General features: G+C 45.5%; 2 protein-coding genes across 7 annotated transcripts in view; one reads left to right on the top strand and one right to left on the bottom strand.

Annotated features, from left to right (window-relative positions):
• Positions 1–649: 649 nt before the first annotated feature.
• PKD2L2 (polycystin 2 like 2, transient receptor potential cation channel) lies at positions 650–23541 on the top strand. The gene is made up of 15 exons (XM_090021003.1): positions 650–996; positions 2318–2419; positions 2665–2798; positions 4043–4299; positions 5452–5673; positions 6300–6528; positions 7853–8023; positions 8486–8667; positions 9786–9906; positions 11718–11819; positions 13212–13300; positions 13962–14031; positions 15310–15431; positions 16854–16987; positions 19468–23541. Exons 1-14 carry the CDS (start codon positions 786–788, stop codon positions 16966–16968), a joined length of 2127 nt encoding a protein of 708 aa, XP_089877129.1. The 5' UTR covers positions 650–785; the 3' UTR covers positions 16969–16987; positions 19468–23541.
• Positions 22789–26498, bottom strand: part of FAM13B (family with sequence similarity 13 member B) — a 65074-nt gene continuing 61364 nt past the window's right edge. For all 6 annotated transcript variants that reach the window (XM_090020985.1, XM_090020983.1, XM_090020988.1 and 3 more), the window contains 2 exons: positions 26345–26446; positions 22789–25100 (listed from right to left, as the gene is read on the bottom strand). In XM_090020985.1, coding sequence (XP_089877111.1) covers positions 24977–25100; positions 26345–26446 — 226 coding nt within the window. In that variant the 3' untranslated portion in view covers positions 22789–24976. The remainder of the gene's footprint in view (positions 25101–26344; positions 26447–26498) is intronic.

Genomic DNA, 26498 nt, shown 5'->3' with positions numbered 1-26498 from the left:
GTTTAATTGAACACAACTTTATTGGATTTGCTAAATGAATCTATTAACAAAATATACAACAAGCAAGGCAAAAGTGGTCAGAAACATATTATTAGTTTTGCAGTCATTACGATGACACATACTTCCCATTCAGATTCATAACACAAGACCTAGCCTTCAGCATCTTGACAGGGCCCCCCACGTGTCACGCTCAGCCGTGGTTTCAACTCCCCCACACCTGAGGCAATGTCCCCGTGCCGGAGGCAACGTCCACCTGAGGTACCATCCCTGCACCTGGTGCCAGATGCAAGGTCCACCTGAGGTAACATCTCTGCCCCCGAGGCAAGGTCCCCATGCTGGAGGCAACATTCACCTGAGGTAATGTCCCCCTGAGAAAATGTCCTTGCACCTGAAGCAATGTCCCCATGCTGAAGGCAACATCCCGGCCCCCGAGGCAACGTGTAAGTAGCCCTCAAACCCGACGGCAGGGCCCGGCTGGGCAGGGCCGTTAACCAGAAGCGAGGCGCTACCAGCGGCCCCCACCCCACCGGAGGAGGCTAACCAAGCGAAGGGCCGTTAAAAAGGCTCCGGGGGTCACTGGACCTGGAGATCAGGCCAGACCCCTGCAAGGGCTCACGGCGCTGCCGGGCCCGAGCAGCGCAGCGGACAACGGCAGCGCCCCCCGACACAACCGCGCGGAGCGGCTGGTGCTGGGTTATCGTCACCGCCGTCACAGCCGCGTTTCACTTCCTCCGTGCGGCTGCGGGCTGCCCCCGGGGCGGCGCGCTGCGAGAGGCCGGGCCGCCATGGAGCCGCGGCGGCCGCCCGTGTCACCACGGGGGAGCACCCTGCTGGGCCCGGCCCAGGCGGCGAGCAGGTCCGCCGCCGCCCTGTCCAGCTCCGCGCTGTTCGCCGGCGAGCCGGGCCGCGGGCCCAGGGACGCCCCCAGCTTCGTGGCGCCCGCGCCCGCGCCCGCGCCGAACCGGCAGGAGCGGGCCAAGGCGCCTCTCCCGCCGGGTAAACAAATCAGTCAATCAAGGAGCGGGCCCTTCCGCGGGGCAGCCGTGTTCCCCGCCGGTCAGGGACGAGGATGATGCCATGAACCGACCTGTGGCAGCCCGCGTCCGTTGCCTTTCCTCGCCCAGGGTTTGGGGCTGGCGTCAAATGGGTTTGGGCAAAAAAGTGAAGGTTACTGTGAGGCCTGTGACTGACCGGAGTCTGTCCCACCCACCCGCACAGGAAAGCTGGCAGGGGGCACAGTAACCTGTCGTGGACAGGTGGGACAGACACACGCAAGCTTGCAGGGGTCACAATACGGTTCACTTTTGCAGACCCGTGGGATAGACACCGGCAAGCTTGCAGTCTGGTGTTGAATTGATTTGGGATTTAACTGACAAGCAAGTTTGGACTATGAGTCAATCCAGGTCTCACAGCAGCAGATACCTTTTATTGTATGGGGTGGGGATGGACACAGGCGAGCTTGCAGGTGTCACAGTAACCCTCACTTTGTCCATCCCACCTGTCTGCAAAAAAGTGAAGCTTACTGCAACACCTGCAAGCTGGCCTGTGTCTATTTTGCCCATCTGCAACAGGCAAGCTTTCAGGTGGCACAGCAAGCTTCCCTTTTGCAGACAGGTGGGATAGACACAGGCAAGTTGCAGGCGGCACAGCAAGCTTCCCTTCTGCAGACAAGGAAGCAACTCGGGAAACATGCGCACACATCTCAAAGGGAGGGTGGGATTTACTGAAGTTGGTTCAAAACAAGTGAGAGTCTCTAGTTACTTCCTTACAACAGGTACAGGTTTACTTCTTATATTTGTATCCCACCCTCCCCCAAAAGGCTCAGGGCAGTTCACAAGAACTTAATCCCCTGACAGATGTTCGAGGCACAATGCGATCTGACATGGGAGCCCAATCCCACTTCCTGCTTTGGGAGACGCAATTACGGCAGAGCTGAATGGGAAAGGAAACAGAGCATGACCGGCATTTTCCCACCTATTCCTCTCTCACTTGCAGCCTCCAGCATTTAGGGTCTAGGAAGCTCTGGTTCAGAGGACATACCTCTAATGCCCATGCTCAATAGCTACCAGTGCCCCTTTCCTCCAAGAATTTGTCCAAACCCATTCTGGATCTGGTTAAACTATCAGCCTCTGCAACCTCCTGTGGCACTAAGTTCCACCCTTTATTAACTAGTCTTTGACCAGTGTATAATGAAATATCCTCAGGTTTTTTTCCCCTGCAGATTGGGAACCCAGTTATGGTTCCCCCAGAATGAGTAAGTACCCCTTGCATCTGGCTCTTTTCCTACAGCTCTGCTTTTATCATTTCACATGATTAGGTTTTGTGAAACCACGGCTGACCTACAGCAAAGAGCTGGAACTGAAAACAACCCTTCAGGAGCTACTTGTCTACATCATCTTCCTTGCTGATCTGTGCATATGTAAGTCCACAAAAGAACTTGGTAAAAATGTTCCAATAACCCAGGAGAAGTTAAGTCTCCCAGAGTGGGCTGCCCCTCTTTCAAATCGGTAAGGCTGAAGCTCTGATAAATAAACCTCCCAGCCACCTACAAAACTGGCCAGAACAACTTTTCTGGAATAATGACGAAAAACAACGTGCTAGAAGCTGCTATTACCTTCACCTCTCCAATTTACAGTCAAGCCCTCCTGTCTTTCCTCCTTTTAGTGACATTCGGCATGGTGAACACTGACATGTATTACTTGAACAAAGTCATGTCCAATCTCTTTCTGGAGACTCCTGTGTCTGAGACAGATGAGGCTAATTTTGACAGCATAGGCAGCATAACAGATTTCTGGAAGGTAAGGTTGCAACTGTAACAGTTCTGCTGGGAACACACCAGTCAGGCAAAGCCTCTGGCACCATTGTATAGCTCTGCAAATATTAGCAACGTGGAATATTTTACCTGCAGAGTATGGAGGCATCTTGGTGTAGTTCCCAGGACAGCACCTCAGACAGAGGCAACTGCATATCATCTTTACATTTGCAAGAGATCCAAGTACAAGTTTAGGCTGACCAGAGCGAGTAGTGGATGTTTTCATCTTAGTGTACATAAAACAATTGCATCAATGCTCTTTAGTGCTCCTTGTCCAGGATTGGGATAATTAGAGGAGAAAAGTGCCCACTTTTCTTGATTTTTCACTTGCCAAGAAGCAGCTTCCCTGGGATAGAGCCAACTTGATTCCTGCTAGCGCCTTTTCACTTCCATTGTAGTTCACCTCTGAGCCTCTTTGCAGCAAAGCTGGATGCAGGATGCTTGTGCATATTCTGACCGCCAGATGGGGGCCTCAGCCAAGCTTGCCATTGTGCGTAGGCAAGCCTAGAAGACAAGGTTCTCAGTGCTACAATTTCTTCTCCTAGGGGAGATTTAAAAACAGTGGGACCTGGCTTAGAGAAAGGTTTGGGTGCCCCGGCCTCCCTCTTGATCATTACAGTCAGATCTGCAAAACAGCAAGCTATTCCAGTGAGCGGGTGAGCATTGATGCAAAAGTCTTCGCATGGTCCAGACAGAGCAAGTTCAACTGCTGAGCCACGTTAACTGTATAATTATTGGCTCTGATATGCTCCCCCCAAATCTGCATCATTCTTTTATCTGCAGCTACATTGCACTTAAAGGGATGGAGGGCGAGGTAATCGTTTCCCACCTTCAAAACAAGGAATCATTTTTAGTCCAAAGCATATGACTAAAGTTTTATAACCAGGAAAAAAACCCAAAAGTACATAGCAGACCTGTAAGATTCCATCCCAAATAGCCAAGTGATCACTATAGAGCCACTGTGTTGCCTAAATTCAATAACACTAAATAACAGGTTCAGTGAAACCCCAAATGGCATGAGGAGTTGAAGTATGGAGGGGATAAACACTGAACTCACAAAGATGCAAACGTAATTTCTAGGTAATGGGGCTTTCCTTTCACCATAAGCTGGAACTTCTAGTTTTTAAAACCCTCTCGGAGTACTCAAGAACAGATGTGAATCTGAAAAGGCTAACGCTAGAAGTGATCATTTCAACTTCCTTTAAATGTCTAATCTCACTCTGTGTGTAGTTTGCAGAAGGTCCCCTCCTGGATGGTCTGTACTGGGACACATGGTACAACAACAAGACAATACCCGACCCTAAGAACGGCAGCCACATTTACTATGAGAACTTGCTTTTAGGAGTAGCCCGGGTCCGCCAGTTAAAAGTCCGGAACAATACATGCTCCATCCATCCCCTTTTCACTACTTTTTTAAAAGAGTGTTATTACAAATACCGCCTTGCAGCTGAAGACAAATCTGATTTTGGTCCAAGGAACAAGCCTGAGTAAGTATTGCAGTATTTCACTGTGGTCTCTCTGCCTGTTTAGTATGAATATAGATTTATAAAGATGATTAAAGAGGAATTTTCAAGCTGCCACGACTTTCAATACATTGGGGAAGTAGGGGGCCAAGATCCCACTGATTAAAAAACAAAAAACAAAAAACAGAAGTCACATTAAGTATCCAGGTTGTAGCTGTATTGGTCTAGAGGCAAAAGGAATCATACCTCATGGTAGAGGTGATTTCTTTTATTAGACCAACTAGATATTTGCAAACAACTTATTGTATTTATCTGCAAGCTTTCATGCACACACACACTTCATCAGGCATAGGAGAGAGCAGAGATTGTAAAAGCTCTCCTAGGTTGCTTAAGCATTTTTCAGTTACTTTATGATACAGAAGACCTCAATAGTTGAGGATCTAGAACTTCTTTTGGAGTGGATAAGAATATTCACTTACGCACATGCAGGCCAAATTCTTCTCTCAGCTACCTTGATGTAACCCCACTGATTTGGTTTGGCACATGCATGGCACGAAAGAACCCCTTCTTCCTGCCCCTCCTCCCCCCCAGCCAAAAATAAGAATTATGGACCAAATTCATTACTGGTATAAATTAACTTCTTCACTGACATCACTAGAGAAATACAGATATACAAGGCCTGAATTTGAACCAAGTATTTCTGAACAAGTCTCACATTAAAAGTGTCATTCAGACAGATAACAGAGACTTCTCCGATCTCCAGTTGTTAACACAAACCTAACATTATCGCACCATGATATCGATAAAGAGCGTATAAACCAGATTACGGCAACAGTAATAAACTACATGTAAAACAATGGGCTGTCCCATGTAGATATAAAAGAGGGTTAAACTTATAATTCATCTATAGTGTGCAAGATCCAGGCTCATAAGTAATAGTGGTCTTTGCAGAGTACATTGACTGGCCAGATGAATTGTGTGCAACCTTTCTAAGGCTGCATATGCATTGCATGCTTCCTAGTGAGAAAAGGGTGATTTAAGGCTATGGATTACAGTCCTAAATGCAGTAGTGATTTCACGGGGCACAGGAACTAGAAAGGAACATTGTGCATTGGAAGAGGAATACCTTTTAGCCCAGTGTCTCATGAGCAAAACTGCTCTGTTTCCTGTCTCCAGATGGGTGTACTCAGTTGCCTCCTCCTTAGCACCATGGCACTGGGGGTCCATGGGCATGTACAGTGCTGGCGGATTTATGTTCACTTTACCAAAGTCAAAGGAGGAGAGCATAAAGAAGCTGGCATTTCTCAAGGAGAACAACTGGCTCACCAGAGGGACCAGGGTCGTGTTCATTGACTTCTCAGTGTACAATGCCAACATAAACCTCTTCTGTGTAGCCAGGTGAGCACTTACATAAACTCCACTGGAAAGCACATTTTCTGGGGCACTGTGCTCCTTTAAAGATGCAGAAAAGGGCTTTTCACATCCTGCACATGGTTCTCATATGATAGCTGGCCAGATGGCTGGTTCTTTAAACTACAATGACACCTTCAGGGAGCAGGTACAAATACCCACCCCCTTCCCCCTTACAAAGTGGGATATGTCTGGCTGTACAACTAGCTACTCTTATTAGGCAGAAATGAACTATATTACCTTTTCTGTAGTCAGAGCCCAAGACATTAGTCTTATTGGCTACTCAAGGAGAAACACAGAACCCTGAACTCAGAACTTGGCAGACTGTCTGATCTGCTCACACTGTTTTCTTGAAGACTAATGCAAAATATTTTAAATTTGAAAACACCCATTTGGGTTATTATATAGTTTCCTTATTCTGTCCATGGCTCTCCTTTCCCATCAGTTTCTTCCTGGCCAAGGGGAAATTAACTGTTACAGGAGTCATTAAGCTTTCCATTTTCACATGAACATTTTGGTTCAGTGAAATATTAGTACGTTTTGAAAAAAGGAAAAGGGCAAGGATTCCAGCCAAAGCCAGCTACAAATGTGTTCCCCTACAAATCCTTCCACAGATTGATAGTGGAGTTCCCTGCCACTGGCGGTGCCGTTTCATCCTCGCAGTTCTACTCCGTAAAGCTCCTCAGATATGTCTCATCTACCGATTACTTTCTTGCCTCCTGTGAAGCTGTCTTCTGCCTCTTCATTTTTGGTTTCATCATCCAAGAACTTGTGCAAATGAGAAGAATAGGAGTGGAATATTTTAAAAGCGCCTGGAACTGGCTGGACCTGCTGCTGGTGGCGGTGAGTACTGCCTGGTGGTGGTGTTTTCCTGCATGATTAGTATCTTCTCCAGAAGCTGTCAGATCAGCACAGAGGGCCATTGTAATTTGAGGTGCATTGCTGGCAGTTGCCTTGGAATTGTCACAGTCTTGTTTGATCCAGTGGCCGGCACTTCAGGTGGTAGAACAGTCACTATATGTTTGCATAGTGTCTGGCACAACCTGGCTTGTCAGGGCCACCATTATAAAAATAATTGAAAATAAATCCAACATCATAACAAACTGATGATAGTTTCATAGTTGGTAGGGTCAGAAGGGACCTGAGCAGATCATCAAGTCCGACCCCCTGCCATGGCAGTAAAGAGTACGGGGGTCAAACAACCCCAGCAAGGTGTTCATCTAGTCTCCTCTTAAAGACCCCCAGGGTAGGAGCCTGCACCACTTCTCTTGGAAGTTGGTTCCAGATCCTAGCTGCCCTGACTGTGAAGTAGCACCTCCCGATGTCTAGTCTGACTCTACCTTCTGCCAGCTTGTCACCTTTATTTCTAGTCAACCCATTATACAAATACATGGAGTCCATTCTAAACTAGAGCCCACTGAAGTAAATAAGGGTCTTCCCATTAGCAGACTTTGAAAACGAATTCTGATGCGTTATCACAGAGGGTAAATCTGGATGCCCTTAACCTACAAGCATACATTTGTTTGTTTTGAAATCAAAGAGTGAATCACTGCATGGGGTCACACTGGCCTCTCATGCCAGTTTCCCCAGGACACAGAGAGAAAAAACCCCACAGGGAGTGCGTACAGGGTGTTATACACCCAACAGATCACAGGACAGACAAAGAAGTTAGCTCATGCAATGCTTGCTAGCATTTGCGGCCGGACTCCAGACCAGAGCTCCAAGTAAGAATCATTCTGATACGTCCTCCACAGCAACCTATCATTCAAACCCTACTTTGAGGAGATAGCTTGTTACAAGAGACTGAGGAGGAACACTAATTTAGTGCCGCCCACTTGCTGTCATGGATTGTAGACTGTAGCCCTGTCACCCAAGCCTCAATCCATGTTGGCTATCTGGAAATGGGTTTTTAATGGAGTCAAGAGCAGCAGATGATACAATGGAGCTATCCATTTCCCCTTCCATGTGCCATTTCCCTGAACCTGTCGGCTTCTCAACTCTCCTTCTGTGCTTGTACCATTCTTGTTCTCACTTAATTTTTCCATTCATTGTTCTGGATTATCCTTGTCAAACTGCAGAGTTTTATGGTAATGTTTGTGCCAATGGGCATGACAACAGATCTGAGGACATCTGGACTGTGGTCTGATTAGTCTTTGCTTTTATTTAGCTCTCTATTTTTGCCATTGCCTTCAACATATACCGTACAGTAGAGGTGTCCCTGCTGATGGATGATCTTCTGTCTGATGCATACGTGTACCCAGACTTCTATTTCCTTGCCTACTGGCAAACCCACTACAATAACATGATTGCTATCAACGTCTTCTTTGCATGGATAAAGGTACTGGCTCCCAGTTTCCTGTGTTGTGCTTGGCAATCCCAGGACCCCTAAATCACACTGTCAATCTTACACTTTTAAGAGGGAACAGGATAGCTGGGCTAAAAAGGATAGTTTTGCTCATTCCAGAAAGAGAAGACCATCTGGCTATTTCAGATACCACCCCCATGAACACAGGCCGGGCAAATTCCCAGTCCTTGTACTTCCTTGGCTCATTTAAAGATAAGGGGGAAGAGATATATTGAACAAATGTATTGGGCCTCTTGCCCCTAGATCACCCCTCTCTCCCCACCAAACATATCTCCTCTAGCACCAGAGGAAGATTCCTGCTGCTGCTATGACAAAACTCATTTCAAACATTTAATCTGCAAATTCCTGCTAACAGATGACCTTCCATATACCCCAATAAGAACATGCAGTATATTTTGGTCTCCTCCCACAGTAACTTATTTTGTTCTCTTCCAGATATTCAAGTTCATAAGCTTCAACAAGACCATGACTCAGCTGTCCTCCACATTGTCCCGCTGTGCCAAAGACATCATTGGCTTTGCTATCATGTTTTTCATCATATTCTTTGCCTATGCACAGTTGGGCTACTTGATCTTTGGGTCTCAAGTTGATGAGTTTTCCACATTTCAAAACTGCATGTATGCTGCTCAGAACCTGACAATGCACACACCCTGTTTACTGTATAGCCAAGCAGTGCTACCTACACAGAATTTAAAAAGCACAGGCCCTTATTTCTTATGCTACCACAGTAATTACAGCTTTCTTCAGGCAACACAGGTGCTGCAAAATTCAGAGCCCCATAATCCCATGCACAGCTGCATCTGCTTTCTCCTACAAAGCAACCTCTGATCTTGCTGCTGCAGCATCAGGCCAAACCTGGGGTTGAATGGGATGCCTCCGGGCTCCACAGAAGGACTAACACACTAACCAAATCAATGTTAAATTCCCACTGAAGTATGATCTGAAGTCCATCCTACCCCCGCCCTCACTGAGAGCAGGAATGATGCATGTTGGCATGTGTGCATAGACCTGCCTCCTCACTGGGGACTCCATACACACACATAAGGTCAGTCACCAAGTCCTAGGCCAAGGTTCATTAAACCCAATGGGCATTCATCACCAAGAACCTCCTGAGTAGTCACTACAGCAGGCAGGATCCTGGTAACTAGCTCTCCGCTGTACTGCCCTTCTTGGTTATAGATTTTATAGCAAGTACATGTATATGCTCAGAGCTAGCTGGCCAGCCTCAACAAATTTTTTCAGTGTAGAATATCATTGCAGATAGGCTTCTACATGCAAAGAAAAATATATAGATGTAAGATACACTGATAAATATTTTTATGGTGGAATGTTCTTGCAGTACTGTACAAATTTTTATACAAAGCTGGGTCAAAAACAGGAAGTTTGAGCTTACTAGGATAATATCACAACACTGCACTAAACAGTTATCTTCTCTGCACTCATGACTTGTTTTATATGTGGGAAAGTTTCACGTCTTCTAGGAGTTATGAAGTAGCTTATCAGCACTTACATTATCGTCTGGTCTAAAAACAAGTTCTTTATCTTTTCAAAGGCATGCACATTCTTTAAAGGTCTGATTTACCATGGCAGTTTTATGCTGGTATAATTCCACTAATTGCTGCAACTAAATACCTTTTATAATTAATTGAGACAGGTGCCTAGAAATAACACTTATAAAGAACTTTGCTTAGAAACAAGGGCTCACAGTCACCACATTTCTGTTTTTACCTCCAAGTTTTACACAATTCCGCATCGTGCTGGGAGATTTTAACTTCGCAGTCATAGAGGAAGCCAACCGAATCCTTGGGCCCATTTACTTCATCACATTTGTGTTCTTCGTGTTCTTTGTGTTGCTGGTAAGTGGTATTGAACGATATCAAGCTCTTTGCGCTCAGATACATTTTCTTGCACGCAGGGAAGTCTGGGCACACCACAGCCAGCCAAGTCACTCAAAAGTGTTGTCATGGCTAGGGTCTGCACAAGCATCTTGGGGGCATGCCTCTGCTTTAGGATTACATTGGGCTCTTATTCAGGTTGTCCCCAACTCCCCTCCCAAGTACACATGTATAGCATCTCTGCCAAGTTAACCTGTACTTTAAGCCTAAACCAGGAGGGGGAGTTACACCCAGGTAGATTACCATCCCCAGCCCTCTCATTTGATAACAAAGCAGGCACTCACTACCAACAGTCCACTGATGCCTTCCCACAATTTCCCTCCCTCACCATGCACACAGAAGGACAGACAGGTCACAAGGAAAAGAATCACTAGGCAGATCGGCTTGTGGCAGCACAAAGTACCAGGGGAGGTGTCCCCAGAAGTCCTAGTGACACACGAAGGAATGCAGCACCAGCTCTGACCCAGTACCTCATGTTAGGCTTTGTAGTGCGGATTCTTGTCCTTAGGCAAGGCTTTCCCAGGGGCCAGTTACTCAAGTTAACTGCATGCAGGTGTACATTGGCAAGCCAACCACTCTCCATCAACAACCCATCACAATAGTGAAGGCATAGAGAGACCAAGAAGGCCCCATTGAGGGTCTCCCACTTCCAGCATCCTTTCCTTTTTTACCTTGCTGCACCTTGGGTTTAGCATGCGATTCACAGAAGCATGAAAGTCAGCAGAATCTGGCCCAGCAAGGAAGGGAAGGGAGTCTCAGCATGCAGATGGGTATAACTGCTACCTCTAAGCGTCCCAAAAGTCAGCAGCTACATTTGAGGGTGGCTTCAGTGCCCAGCCCTGCCATGCTAAGCAGAGAAACAACTGTGAGCAAGTCAGGAAGGAGAGGGGAGACCTGGAGGAGGAAGAAGAGAGTGAGGGTGCATTCTTTGTTCTCCCTCTGTTCCCTTATGAAGAGCCAAGAGGGACTCTCAAGGCGTTTTTAACAAGCTGGTTTGACCTGTATACAGGGGCAGCTCCAGGGTTTTTACTTCCCACCCACTCTGATTGTATTTGAAACCCTTGACTGGGGATCATTAAAGACTGCCCATTTCAGATTTCCTAAACTGTCTGAGTTAGAAGCAAGCACTGGGGGCAGTTTGTGAACACTGGCAGGCCTCACCTGCTAGGGTTAGTACCTCCGAGGGAGGCTTCAGGTATTCCACAGGGCAGAAAGCACTTTCTACCAACACTGCAGGCAGGAAATAGGCAGTGTCCATCTTCCCCAGAACTTCCTTCCCCAGGCCCTAAAGCAAACTTCAGAGTTTCTTAAAGCTAGGATGCAGTTAGGTATGGGCTTTAGTCAGCGCAGCTCTTCTGTCCTCTATTAAGAGCAGGTTAAGTCATTTACCAAATTGTTTCCACCCAGGGTCTGAACAAGGCCTCAATTTTCACTAATTAGTTAAAAGCATACAGGCCTATCTTCCTTATATCCATGAACAGAGCCACTGTAACCAGAGCAGTTTCACACATGTGGAAAAGCTTTATGCTTGTAGGATTTTTGCAGTACACACCCAGCTGCCTCCTGGAGAAAGGGGGCTCCAAACCGAGTTTGCAGATCTGACCCATCTACTTGCATCAAGTGTTAGAGGTGCTGCTTAAAGCAAAGGTTTGCTCCCTTCCCCCCCAATTTGATATTTTTCTGCCACATCCATGCATAGACTCAAACAGGCCCTGAGTAACAGAAATGGCATTTCCATCGAGAAATTCTCTGTGTGCTTCTTCCCTCTGCAGAACATGTTTCTGGCTATTATTAATGACACCTACACCGAAGTGAAGGCTGACTTCTCAGTGATACCGAGTCAAGAATTTGATGTCAGTGACCTCATTAGGCAGGCAAGTGCATGCCCCAAGGACACTAGAGTTTTAATGATCGCACTCAAGATGAATATTCCCTGGTCCCACAGAAATGCTTGCTCCAAAAGTCACCATTTCAGAATAATTTGCATTAGTTTCTGTATTTTTAGCCAACATGACAGATGCTTTCCTCCTTATGTACACTTAATCACTGCCAAAGGGACTATAAAGAACATTAGTATTAGCCTAGGAAAGCCACCCTCTCTAGGAAGTCTCTTGTTATAGTTCTTCAACATTTGGGTGGCAGATACAAGGCATACCGCAGCAGTTCCCCATCTTGGGGTCACGACCCCATTTGGGGTAGCAAAGATAAAAGATGGGGTTTCACACTCCTGGGGAGGGAGGCATGGGGGGCCCATGCCCCTCAGATTTGTGCATGAGGTGAAGGCAGATGCGGGCTGCCCATTACAGACTTAGGGCTCCCAGCCTTGCTGCTCTTGCCCCAGGACCTTCTGGCACAGCAGGGTGGGGAGGCTCAGAGCCCCACACTGACTGTGCTGCCATGCCAAGGTGATCCCTGTCACTGCTGCCCCGGGGGCAGCAGGTACCTTACCATAGCAGTGTGGCTGGTGTGGGGCTTCTGGCAGCAGCACAGAGCCTCCTCTTCCTCCTGGACTGGCTTCTGGGCCTGTGGAGGCCCTGGGGATAAGGCAGCATGGCAGGGAGCCTGAGCCCACAGCAGGCAGCCTACATCCTCTACACCCCATGTGGGCTGTGCCCCAGCCATGCTGCCCAGAAGGGAAGGGGGTGGAAATGAGAGGAGGAGCTGGGCTCCAGACTCAGCTCTGGCTGCAGCAGCCACCATGGCTACAACCAAAAACCCAGCAAGCCAACTACAGCGTTCTTGGAAAGCTGTCAGATTTCCTTTGGGTGTTTTGTTTTGAGCCACTAGTTTAAGACAAGAACTGATCCTAGAAGGGACTTAATTTTCAGTTTTGGTGGGCCTTGGCCATAAAGTACATCACACCTTCGTTTTAGATTTGGCTGTTCACATCCCAACACCTTTTGCATTAGCATTGCGTAGGCATCTAGCTTGTTGATTAGGAGCTGTCTACAGACTAAAACGAACCCAGCAAAAAAAACAAAAGCCTAATTGATTCAACTCATGTCACATCCAAGACAATCCCACAAGGCATTTACATTTAAAATAGTAAATTCTCCAAGCTGAGTGAAGGGAACTGGGAATTCATTTCCATGAACACCCACAGGATTTATTTCTAAATCGCCTGTGCAGCCTACTGACATACAGTCGAGCATTTCAAGGTCTTCATGCCATTGCTTGTGTGAAAGCATCTCTGCAAAATGTGATTAGATATTTAACTCCTTTACCTTGGTGCATTTGGATTTATGAGTGTATGTGCCTGTGTTCAGAGCTGCAATAAGGCCCTGGTCAAACTGAAGCTGAAGTCAGAGATGGATGATCTGTGTCAAGAAGGTGGAGGTTTAAGGAACACAGAAAGGTAGGAACCCAGCTGTGGCATTTTTCCCTTCTCCTCCTTAGCTTGCAGTAATAATTTTAAGCCATTTGTCTAGTTTTCAAACTGCCCAAGATGCCGAGAAGGGCTTTGGTTTGGGAAGACTGATTAAACATTAGATCAGTGGTTTTCAACCTGTGGTCCATGGACTGTGTCTAAGGGGTTCACAAAAGATAACTATGATCAATCAGAAGTATGTGAATACCCACACTTATAAATCAAAAAGGATCCGCACCTCCATTCAAATTTTTTTAGGGGCCCACAAATGAAAACAAAAATAAGGTTAAAAACCACTACATTAGCTCTCACGAATTAATTGAGGAGACAATAAAAAATATTGGAGTAAATACAATAGCTTCCATTTAAGAGTTAAGGGATGGATCTAAAAAGGTCTTATGGACTTTGGATGCCCAAGTTCAAAACAGCAGTCTTCCTAGGCCATGTTGGTACAGGGAAGACTCATGAAAGTCCTTCAGGGTCTCTTACCCATTGTTCCTCTTTGAAGAAGTGAGACCCTTCAGTCCAGATTAGTGGGGCTGCCTTGCCAGTCCATCAGAGCTAGTTAGAGCTGTTTCTCTGCAGAGAGCCCCAAAGACCTATTCTCATGGGATTTTTGCCGTCCTTTATTTTGCATGAACGAGAACAGGATCCATTCTTCTGTCTCCAAGATACCTGATAGTCATAAGCCTTCCAGAAGAAGCAGTATCGAAGAAAAGGTAGTCTTTGTCCTCTTCTGCCCCTTACCTGGTTGCAGGCCAACACAAGGCTGCACAGACCACTGGATGATAGTTTCATAGTTGGTAGGGTCAGAAGGGACCTAAGCAGGTCATCAAGTCCGACCCCCTGCCATGGGCAGGAAAAAGAACACTGGGGGTCAAATGACCCTGGCCAGGAGATTGTCTGGCCTCCTTTGGAAGTTCCCCAGGGTGGGGGTGAGCACTACTTCCCTAGGAAGTTAGTTCCAGCTTCTAGCCGCCCTGACGGTGAAGTAGAGACTCCTGATGTCTAGCCTGAACCAGTCAGCTACTCTCAGTCAGCTTATGGCCGTTACTCCTTGCAACTCCCGTAGTGCTCAGGGGAACAGGGACTCTCCCACTGCCTGCAGGTCTCCCTTGGCCAGTTTGTAGGTAGCCACCAGATCCCCTCTCAGCCTTTTGTGTAGGCCAAACAGGTTCAGGTCCTGTAGCCTCTCCTCGTAGGGCCTGCCCTGCTGCCCCCTGATCATGCAAGTGGCCTTCCTCTGGACCCTCTCAATGCAACACACTGACTTTATACGCCTGGGGGTACCATTTGAGATGGATTTAAACACTCTGCCTCTTAATGAAAACTCACCCTCAGCTTAGCACTGTTCAGGTAAGGCCAAAACACTAGAAAAGCAAACCTGCAGCAGGTCTGAACTGACCATACCTCCCCCAAAATGCAAGGCCATGTAGACTCCCTGGCAGCTCACAAGCAGATTGCTTACCCAGCTGCTGAACAAATACATGTAAATTGAAAAGCACATGCTGTACAAGGACTAGACTAAGTATATGCCAGTCCCCATCGGCATTCTAGAAACGGAGGAGGAGGAGGTTCTTCAGGTTTGGTCTTACTTACCAAAGGAAGGAAAGTGTCCCTAGCAAACTTGGGGATTCTCTAACTAAGGCAATGGCACACCACAGCTCCATTATAAACCCATCACCTCTTTCGAGATACTAGGACCCCACAAGAATTGTGTTTCCTATTGCAAAGTAGGGAGGACTGTAGGAGTTTGAAGGGAAATCACCACCTCCTTCCCCAGGTGGAGTTCTTTTTGGGCTTCTTCCATCTTGGAACAGGAACATTTATATTCAGCCCCCCCGCCTGCACACAACACACTTTTGAAGGAAATGGAGGCTAGATGCTCTTTAAAATAGAGGTAGGTGGTCAAAAAAGTCAGGGACAGTTCTCTCACAACTACATCTTCCCAGTCCTTTCCTCTGGAAATTGTGCCCTTTGTGCCTTGTGTCGAGCAGGATTATCTGAGCTCACCACAGCTACGGAAGTGGAAGAAAAAGCTTGACCATAAGTATCGCTTTTCTGAGGACAAGTTGCCCACCCCATCTCAGAGCTACATCTCCCCTCAGGATTTTCAGCAGTAAGTGTTTGTCATGGCTGGACCAAAGAGCTGCCCTATCTGTCCTTGTGGGTATACTGCGCCGACAGCCTAGCTAGCTCCCTGTCTGGGTACCCTTTCCATATTAATACTTGATCACCAGGGGGAACTCAGCTGAGGTGCCTCAACCTGTTACCACCAGAAAACTGCTCCAGGGATTAAGGCAAGGTCTTACAAATTAACCAAGGAGCAAGTGGCTGATGCAATACTGGTTATATTATTTTAACAGCCAAGGCTTTTGCATTGAATCATTCCAGTCGGAGTAGGTAAAAATAAATAAATAATCAACAGCTTAAAAAAAGACAAAACAAACAACGCACAAAACAGATTTTTTTTAAGTCAGATTCTTTTTGAAATTTATGCATTTTTTTTATCTTTATGATTTTTTTAAACAAAATTTAAAACATGTTAAAGCTCAAAGATATCATGGAATAGGGATTATAATTTCTAAATATATATAATATTTGAGACAATATAGTCATGTAACCATTTTAGAAAAGTCTTATAAATGGGTCACAGCAGGACATGGATTATATTAGGGGCCCAATCTCGTGGAGTTCCCCAAGGCTCCTCTACAGATTAGTAAAGATTAAAAAAACCCACTCTAACCCAGTGGGACTCAGTGCTCAGACTCCAATTAAGCATCACTGTGATGCTTAGTTTCAGTTCTCAAGCTGTGTATGTCTCTCCAGTGATAACATCCTTGTTAATAGCAGTATATGGAGATGAGAGACAACAGATCTGATGATTACCCCCCCATCCGCCCTCTTGTCTCTGCAAGTTTGTGTACACACAGTCAAGCCCTTATCTCTCTCTAAGTGCAGAGTTTCAAGAAGTTAAATGAGTAAAGGATATCAAAACAGAAAACTGCGATTAAATTCAGGCTTCCTTACCAGTGATATAAATCAATTTGATTTAAATCAAATCCACCCTGATGCCGGTTACTCAAGGACAAGGGGTGGAAAGGTGACAGACAGTCACAAACCCCTTGTTGCCTTCAGAAAGCCAGAGAGACCCAGAAAACCTGCATGGTAGCAAACACGATGGATGAGGGCAGAACACAGCACTTTCAAGAAGGGGACCATTAGCCATAAATGCTAGTGTATAGCAGCAGCAAGGAGGTGCTGACATTTGAGTATGCAAATGTGCAAAGTGAAGTTATTCAACAATAAGTTTGGATACAAATTTAAGCTGCTAGAGCAACAGCTGAAAAATTGCCCAGGCATGAGTTCTTCGGAACAGCAGGCAGTCAGGGAGCAGGATGTTGTGGTAGATGCTTCCCGCTATGAAATAATTGAGTGAGAATAACAACGATAGTGACCCTGACAAGTCAGGGCTGTACAGGCCGGACAGTGCCCATCTGCTTTGGGGCGGTTTGCTGTTATCACTGTCATTGTGTTCCAGACTTGCAAAAAAAGTGATGGATCTGGAGAAGCAACTGGATGATGTTAACACAAAGCTGAGTCAAATTACAAAGTCCACGCCTGAGCCGAAACACTCAGACAGGAAGCTGAACTAGCAAGGAACAAGGGATGAAGGTAGGTGGATGCACCAAGGGACTATTTCCCCATCCACTGACACTCCAACTCAACAAGAGGAGAGTCACAATCCTATACGCCTTACATTTCTGGACAGAAGCCAGGAACATGCATCTTAAAACACAGACTTTTCAATGGGAAGCAATTGCTGGGTTTTGTTTGGGTTTTTTTTTATTTTTATTTTTATTTTTATTTAATCTGCACCTCAGGGCTTCTAGTAAATCCACCCTCCTCTTCCCCTACCACATGGACACACACACGCGCCAGAGTTATGTCAGTCAGCAGATCTGGGGAAGTCATCTATCCTCAGGCTGCAGGCTAAGCCTGTGTGAAGCCTTATTGTTGTATGCAGCAGACTGAATTCATTCCTAGTGGGCACCAGTTTCTGGGTTTCCCTTCTCATGACAACTGTTGCCTGGTGACAGGGACCGAAGCATCTAGCGATGTTTCTTAGTGAGCCTTATTCTAGCGCCCAGAGCAGGTTATGGATGTCCTGGCAAAACTCTGATTTACCTTAAAAGTGACCAGAGAAGTGTCTGTTCCAAGTGTGTTCTGCAACAAGCAGCTGGGGGAAGCCGGCCTCTTTCACTCATCACCTTAAAAGCAGCATATAGCAATTTAAAGAGAGCAGATCGTCCAGGCATGCATTGAGGGGGCTTATTTTTAAATGTACGAGGCTCAGGAGAAGGGCTGGAACAACTGGCCTGGGAACCAAAGGCCTTCATGCATTCAACATGGGCAGCACATGGTTCCTGCCTGCTGTGCTCTGCAAGCCCAATCTGAAGGGACCAGCAGTGAGGCATAGAAGATGCTGCAGGAATTAGGTTTCTTTAGAACCATGCTGTCTTTGCTAAGTGGCCCTCCCTGTAAAGCTTACCCAAGCTACCCAACAGGGAGGGCAAAGTTTTGTTTAACACCACACAGATCCGGCTCGCTCACCACTAGCTGGTCGTGGGGGCATCTGTGCTTGGTGACATCTAGGAGAGAAACAGATGAGGCAAAGCCAAGAGGAGTTTGCTGCCCAAAGCTTCTTACACAGACCAGGAACTCGTTTTCCTTCACAGCTGGCTCTAGAAGAGCCCAGCTGCAGGGCAGATGGGAGAGGCTGGTAACCAGCCTTGGTCCTGGAACAACAACACAACTGATATTTTTGCCTGCTTAAACAGCAGCCTTATTCTATGCACTGGATCCTGGCTGACTGCAGCATTTGTATCCAGGATCTACATCTAGGGCATTTGGACACCTGCAGGGGAGAATTGTGAAAGGCTAATGGGGTTCAGTTTGAAGGTGGATTGCGCCAGGTAGTCAATGCCACTTTGCAGGCTGGTCTGCTGCAGTATCCTCACCAAGAGGGTCCCTCCTGAAGACAGCACATCCCTCATGCTTTCTGTACACCACACCACCTGCTTTGGCCCTAGGTGATGTGAAAACCCTGTGGAGAAGATCCAGTCCAGGCCCTTTTACAGTCCTGGCGCTTTGTCACATCTACTTTTCAGTGCCCCACACAATGCTAGTTCTAGATAAGGAAATGCATGTTCCCTCCTCACAGTCACTCTCCCCCAACTGACAGTGGAAGAGTTTTTACCAAGCCACATAATTCCTACTCTCTTATTCCATGTTGGCTGCATGCCCATTCCATACCCTCAGCTCTTCTCTGGGTCTCTACAGGTCGTCTGGAGAGCCGCGTTACAGGAATCACAAGTCAGCCCACTGGACCCAAAGATCTTACCATGTTGGTCAAACTATTTTGCCTTTCTGCTGAGATTCCAGGGGTTAGTAGGGCCACATTTCCAAGTTTTTTCCCCCTGTAAACTAAGGCCCAGGACACCTCCATTTCCAAAGTTCTCATCTCCTTGACTTTAGTTCCCATCAACACAATCCACATCCAGACTGTTTGGTGTCTGCAGCTTTTGATGATGAAACACGCCTGTAGTGCTGGCTGCTGGAACGATGGTAGCTGCCCGCCCAGACTACGGTCCAGTGGTGGCACCAATTACAGCGATTTCAGTTCCAAGGGGATCCTTTTTGGGAGCAGTAAAAGGACACCAGTAGGGTGTTGGGGCACCTATACACGTGCTCCCAGGTCGGGGGGGCAGGAGGGAGGGGGGAGAAGGGGTGTTTTAATTAGAGCGGCTCTTGGGAGATCTCCAAGCGAGGTAGACCACAGCTCTGTATTAAGAGACACAGCTCTAAATCAATACCATGCTAGCTTTTTCACTTGTCTTTGGAGATCTAGGCAAGAAGAGGCTGCTTATTAAAGTACATCTATTACCAGTTATGGGACATGACCACCAGGACAATCTAGTATAATGCTTCCTACTTAAATATTTAAATTAGGTCCAGAACAGCCTTCTGGCTACAGACTGCTTGTGATGACTGCCAACGCATCCAACCACTTACCTTTGTTCAAAGGGAGATTTGGGAAGAGGAAAGCCTGTTACCAGCTAGCATTGAAAAATAACTACTGTATTATTTTCCAGCCTCTCATCTCCTGACCATTGCCCAAGCATTGCCATGCTGCTCGGAAAACCAGTTCCAAGAGTTTTAAAGCCAACGCACAATGCTGCCGCAAAAACCGTGGTGTCATCATTCTGCACGGCACATCTTTGAAGCAAACCCCCTCTCCATTACTGGTGTCAGCCCCAATTTCATCATAGTCCTCGTACCTTGATATGACTTCCCCATGCTTCACTTTGCACACAGATACCAGACAGTGAAAACACCCTTTTTCTTAAGTCAGAGACCCTTTCCACCTACCGCCTGCTTGAAGTTAGCAGTCTCAGCACCATTAGCCTGTAGGACGGATACAGCTGGGCTCAGATCAGGTGGTTTTTCACACCGACTCAGTACTGCTTGCTATTAAGTGAGGCCAGCGGGAAGGCTACACAAACCAGGGTTCATACAGTGGTTCTGAAAACTGTAACTGCTTGGTGATCGAGCCCCTCTCCCAGTCCCTGCTGCCCATCTGGCAGCCTCCGGCTCTCTACTTCTACAGCCAGAAACACAGAGAGGACTGAATACTTAAGCTTCTCCCACAACACGCTGGATGCACCAGGAAAGCAAAACCAGAAAGCAACTGCCCCAAATCACTGCAATGCTGCAGCTCAAAATGATCAGCAGCAACGATACAACCTTGGTCATGCCTGTGCACAAACTTCATTGGGATCAACAAGCTGTGACAGGGTGCAGCTGTCTCAGGACCCTCAGCAAGGTGCACAGATGGCAGCTCTCAACTCCCACTGCATGAAGAACCTCAGGAGTGCCAGAAGCAGGCTTGACCCAATGCAGATGCAACAGAAAGATGCATTTTCCCCACCCTTCCCCTGCCTTGCCTGGCTTTATCACCACTTCCAATTGTCAAAAGCCACAAGCCAATCGCCCTCCCTGTCAAGACTGGCTGTTCCAGTGCAAACACATTGTTACGCTGTGCTCACACACTCTTACCTCTGCCATTTGGAAACCAATTTCATGGGATCCACCAATACTTCTGATTTTCACCTGGCATGAGGTGTGGTCAGGATGTTGATACACGGCAGGTAACAACCATCCACAGCAGCACCTCATTGCTAAAGAACTGCCTCGCCCACTGCAGAAATGGGCCCAGCTAAATCACGGCTGCTTCTGTGAAAGGAATCCACAATAGAGCACTTACTTCTCTCATATCAGGTCGCAGCCAGGCTCCACTTCCCCCGGCTCTAGCTCATGCAGCAGGAGCTGGCGATGTACACCTCTTGGGTCAGTACTGCCATCATCTGGGGCTATTCAGCACCCCCAGCTCCACTGCAGTTCTTTCTTGCAGGCCCTCAACCCTTCCCAGGCCAAACTCTCCTGCCACTGGTCTGAGCAACAGGAAGCTCTTTTTACAGCCTGACCCCGTTCTCCCAGCAGGCCCCGCTGCCAGGCTGGTCACATGACCCTCAAGTGACAAGCCCCACAGCCCCTTAAACAGCTAGAAGATGAAATAAGATGCATGTTCTGCACTGGGCCAGGTGTTAGCCTCGATGGGAACACACAGCCTATCAGTCTCTTCTGCCAGCTACAATGGCTTCATTATTTTGGTTGGGAATTGACTTTGCAGGGCTGTTTGCACTTGGAAAGATCTTCTTCCAGAGCAGCTGGATATGCAGCACCTCTCAGCATTTTCCAAGTGCTGTTTTTTCACTATTGCTCAGACTTCCCATCACCAGAGCAAGTAATGCCGGAGACCAAGCCAGGGCTCTGCGAGAACCGAGTGGGAATCCAAAGGAGCAGCTAGCTCCCCTTCCCCAACCTTGGGTTTCACATTCAACCGCAAAGCAACTAGTGAGCCAGGATAAGCAGCTGCCCCTCCTGCTTGCTTTTCTAGGCTGCTGTCCCACACCCACCAAGTCCTCTTCTTTCCCTTCACACCTGCTCTCCCAGCCCCAATCCCCTGCACATGGGTTAGCCTGTTTCCAGCTCTCTCCTCCACATCAACCTCAGCCACTTTCCCACAGCCTCCCTTAAAGCCCCCTTGACCCTCACCCAGCTCTGCCCATCAGGTCCTCCTGGAAACAATCAGAGAGCGTTTTGGTCATTGCTAGGGGAAACCCTCTTCCATCTACAAAGGCCGACTTAGGACAGGCCTGTGGCTCGAACGCTTTTGAACCGACTAGAAAATGATCTTTGCTGAAAGGATCTCCTTCCCCTCAGGTACCCAGATACCTGTGGAGGGGCACGGAGGTGCCACATGGCAGCTTGCAGCTTCCCTTTGCATTCAGAGGCTCCAGGGACTATTCTACATGAATCAAGTTAGTCAGTGTTAACATCTAGCATCAGCCTGCTCTTCCTCACACTATCACTTAGATTGTTGCAGCTTCAGAAGTCACCAGCTGTCATCTCAGTTTTGGCAAAGCCCTTTTTTAACAAGGCAATAACCACAGGTATGTGCAGAGGTCCCGATGTTCAGTTCATTCACCATCCTCCTAAAGCCTCGCAGAGCCCCATGAAAAGCAGCGTACACGAGATGGGGTCTTCTCAAAGTCAAGCCTGTCTTGAGCACACGTCCGACAGCGCAATTCTAGTTTACCAGCAGCTGAGGAACAATCTGTTTCTCCTTGAGCCCATCGGTTTGGGTTTCTCACACATGAAGTGCTAGATTTTATTTCTAGTTGAGGAAGGTTTCCTATCCACAGATATAAATGCTTTTTCAAAATGCTTCCTCGTACACTTAGGAAGTTTAAGTTATTAGGCGTCATTGATTCCAAAAGCTTAAGCAGGAAACCAGGGCAGTAGTGGATCTATTTTATTAAGCCTCAGGATGCAGAACTGGATTCGTACAGTTACAGAAAGAGGAGCAAATGTGGTACTCAAAATCCAGAGGAGATCAATATCCCTATACAACAAAATGCAACAGAACAGCCGCCTTACAAGACCAGGCAAAGATCACCTGCAGTGAACCCACACACCAACAGATGCCGTTTGAAAACAGATTTTCAGAGGGAAAAAAAACAAAATAAAACAGGTATTCTTGTGCTTCAAAAAGTGGCTGTGTTCACTGGCCATGAAAACAGGTCAGTTGTAGTGCAAGTGAATGTTATTTCTGATCTCAAAAGCAGGTGATGTTCTTCTTAGGATTTTTTTTTTTTTAAACATTTTTCCTTTTAGCCTAATCCTAAACGTTAGACTACTCTCGGTTAAGTAGTAAATGAGACATCACCCCCCACCCCAACCTTTTTTTTTTTTTTTTTTTAAACAAGACTGTTTTAAAAAAAAAAAAAAAAAAAACACAAAAAAACAAGAACAAGAACATGAAAGGAAACTCCTATACCAGAGTATGCCAATAAAGGTTAAGGTACTTTTATTATAAAAGTCTATACAATGAATGCCAGACATAGCAATGCAGTTCTATCTGGTTTAGTTATATATATTTATATATCTATATAACCATATAGATATCGTTTTTACTTGTACCAAAGTAAAACTGTTATATCACAAAATGCCTAGTTCTACCATTTATTTATTGCTCAACAAGGATGGCACAAAACACACTTGTAGCATAACTGCTGCCATGCTTATCTACTACACTGAATAAACAGCCAAACACTGCATAACAAACACAAAGCAGCTGTTAATTCTGAATTGGAACCAGTCGGATCACTCACTCACTTATAAAAATATTGGAATCATATAGATTTAAGCATTATAAAGGAGGAATATATTATTTAAAACATTTAAATAGTGCATATTGACATTTTGCATGTGGTATATAAAACACAAACATTCATGTACAACACTATACAGTACACATTAGTTTCGATGTTTGGATACACCCGTGTTTGAAGACTGATAGAAAAAGTAACGTAACTGAAGTGTACATTGCACAATGGAGCTGAATAAAATTGATTAATGGTTTCAAGATTAGCTTAACCTCACAATTCTCTAGGGTCCACTAAAAGTCCTTCTGCTGTATAAGGCAGCAAACTGCCAGTGCTCAAGAGATTTAGTGCTTTCCTCTGAAATCCAATGATTACTTGCTTATAAGCAGAGTTAAAAAAAAAAAAAAAAAGGAAAAAAGAAAAAGAAAGTCTTTTATAGCACAGAGATGAAATCTGGAGCACTAAAAATCCTACTTTTAACCTATTTCATAGGCTTACATAACAGAACAAGAAGTCTGAGGTTTACATGCCAGCCACTTTGTGAGAAAGTTCAGTTTTGGTCTTCCGTTAAGGAGTGAATAATATCCGTGTTGACATTAGCCAGTCATAAAAACATGCAGTGAGAGCATTTGCATGCAAAACATGGCCACAAGCAAATTGATACACTGAAAAATCCAAAAAGCACCAGCAAAAAATTAACACTTAGATTTTTGCCAGATTGAAAAAAGAGTTGTTGATGGCTGTTGTATTGTATAGCGCAAGCCAGCTAAACCAGCATGTGATCAAAACGCTGTTTTAGTTTCAGTTCCAAAGCTGAATCATGCAAGGCCCTTCAACTAAAATCGCCCCATCACAAGGGTAAAACCACTTCTACTCATTCCCCAGCTGCGTGACAGAACTGACACGGCTGCGATTCCCGTTCCAAGGCCGACCCCGTCCACCACAAGGTATACAATGGCTACAGTGACTTCAGCCCTTGATATACGCACTTGTATCAGACACAGCCCAACTATTAACTGACATCGGCCAGGCCTAACCTGCTGGAGCTGTACAAGTCTGAGCACCATCTGATTTCCCACAGACTGAAAAGTTTATTAGGTTTCTCGAATCCTCTGAAGGGGAGATGCAGTATCCAATTCTGACAAAACACTGTGTCACTACTAACTGATAACAACTGATAAAAGGAACAGTAACACAAGTCCTGTAGGCAGCGTGTGATATAACTGTTGTTTCCCCAAATTCGAAAAAGACACTAAAGCAAGGTCACTTTCTGGTTTGTCCATTGTCATCTTTGTCAAGGAGAGGTGACCACTAAGTAGCAAAATCCATGGATCCTAATACATATTATTACTGAGTGCGGGTGTAATTTAGGACATCAGAAATCAAAAGGAGTCATTCCACAGCAGTCCTTTGAAAAGAATTCTGTTCAGTTTTGGTGTTCCAGGAAGAGTCGTGTGTTTAGTTTTCCCGTAATAAAAAAAGGCAACAGAAGAAGTTGTAGTATTAAGATAGAGACATCTTAACTTCTTCAATAATGCAAAAGAGATTGGTAGTAACAAAAAAGTCTCGAAAGTTCTTGAATGCTTAAAGAACAAAATTCTGTAAGTCTTTTTGGAACAAGCTGCATCTGTAATAAGACGCTGATGGAAACCGTGTTTGCTAAAGTTGGATAGAGCAGTCTCTTACATTTAGAACTTTTTATTTGCCCTCTACAAGCACCCACTTACCCTTCAAACATTTTATAGTGGCACCACAGCAAAAGTGCACAAACTGGGTTCTTTCAACAGTACATGACAAAATGAACACAAGCACCCAATAAATATTATGGTATCAGAAGGAAACATGTTAATTCAATGCTTTGAAGGAACATAATCTATATTGATTTTGAAGAATCTTGCTTGCTGATAAGGACTTCTAAAAGCCTAAGCTTGGCCTTGATTTTCTTGTACTCCCTGTATTCATCAAGCATTGGAACCCGATCTTCTTTTTGTACGTTTCTATAAAAAAGAAAAACAGTTATGTTTCTGGGATATACAGAACTAGCTTGAAAATAACACCCGAGAGAGCTGGACAGTTAGCAGATCAAGGCGAGCTACTTTTGGTAATAGGCAATTTCCATTGCTAGCAAGCTAGAATTAGCAAAAACAAAACTGCAGAAGAAAATTCTGAAGAGATTAATTTAGCACAAGTACCTTAACTTAACAGTTATATAATTTGTAAACTGTCCTCAGCATTTCTGGCAAAATCTTCCAAAGACGTGTATTTCACGCTAAAGGTTAAAAAAAAAGCTTAGTAGGTGACTTGCTAGTTACAAATCCTGAGGACAGCAAGAATAATAAATAGTGGTCTAAATATAGCTGAAAGGTCACCACTGACTAAAGACATAAGACTACACACTCAAGTCAGTGGGAGACTTGCCACAATTTCAGTGGAGTACGTGAGGAAGTCCTCTTAATAGAAATTCATATAAATAGTTGTCAGCAAATTTATAGTTGGCCAGGGTATAAATCCTAATTAAGCACAATTTATGTTAGGTTAAGATGTTCCACCTTTCAAGGGTTTGATATTATCATCATGTCTGGATAGGGGCTGGCAAGTATTAAAAAAAACAACGGATACAGCATGTATCAATACGCCCAGCAACAGTTGTACCAAAATCTGCAACAAACAGTTAAGAAGAATTATGGGGGAAAGTTATTTAAGAACCCTGCAAAAAATAGGATAAAATACATTCTGCTTCTTTTTCACAAAACACATCAAACAATGCGTGAGCTTCTGGAATGCCACAGAAGTTGATCCATCCTAGCTGAAAAGTTACTCTAAATTAAAAATTTATGAAACGAGAGAGCGCCTTCTATTTCCATTACATTACCCAGGTTTTCATGTGGAAAGAAAAGACCATGGGCTTCTCTACCAGACGGCACAGCACAGTGTGTGTTACACCCGGTCCATCACTAAAACGTCCTTCATGAAACTGTTCATAACGATGGCTCTATATGCACACACTTACAAATTACTGATGAAAGGTTCCACTTGGTAGGATTCTGTTCAAATTTTAGACCATGCTAATGTATTTTTATGGGAAAAAATAATGTATTAAAACCCCATGGTGTCTATATTTGAGTGGACACCAAGATGGTGGTCTGCTAATGGCTAGTCATTTTGGAAGTGTACAAAACAGTAGTAAATACAAAATAAATAATAAAGCCCCAAATAGCAATCACTGTTCGGCGAAACAAACCTTCCATTCTGTTGATAAAATCCCTCTTCAAATTCCCGTAAAGTTTTGCGTAACTTCTTTTTTTCAGCTCTGGCTTTCCAGAGTTGTTCCAGTAATTCAGGCCTAAAAATTGAAAAAACAGGTTGCAGACAGTCAGAAGAAGGCAACTCTCCTC

The sequence above is a fragment of the Crocodylus siamensis genome, chromosome 10, assembly GCF_052110815.1.
Source record: "Crocodylus siamensis isolate JL-2025a chromosome 10, ASM5211081v1, whole genome shotgun sequence".
Classification (NCBI taxonomy): Eukaryota; Metazoa; Chordata; order Crocodylia; family Crocodylidae; genus Crocodylus; species Crocodylus siamensis.
The sequence above is the reverse complement of the archived record's forward strand: the minus strand, read 5'-3'. Positions and strand labels throughout refer to the sequence as shown.

Bases quoted from the DNA above. Each gene is read 5' to 3' on its own strand.
- PKD2L2 (XM_090021003.1), top strand. From the start codon at position 786: ATGGAGCCGCGGCGGCCGCCCGTGTCACCACGGGGGAGCACCCTGCTG. The intron at 4,300-5,451 runs GTAAGTATTGCA...TCCTGTCTCCAG, and splicing joins GGTCCAAGGAACAAGCCTGA to ATGGGTGTACTCAGTTGCCT. The intron at 6,529-7,852 runs GTGAGTACTGCC...GCTTTTATTTAG, and splicing joins TGGACCTGCTGCTGGTGGCG to CTCTCTATTTTTGCCATTGC.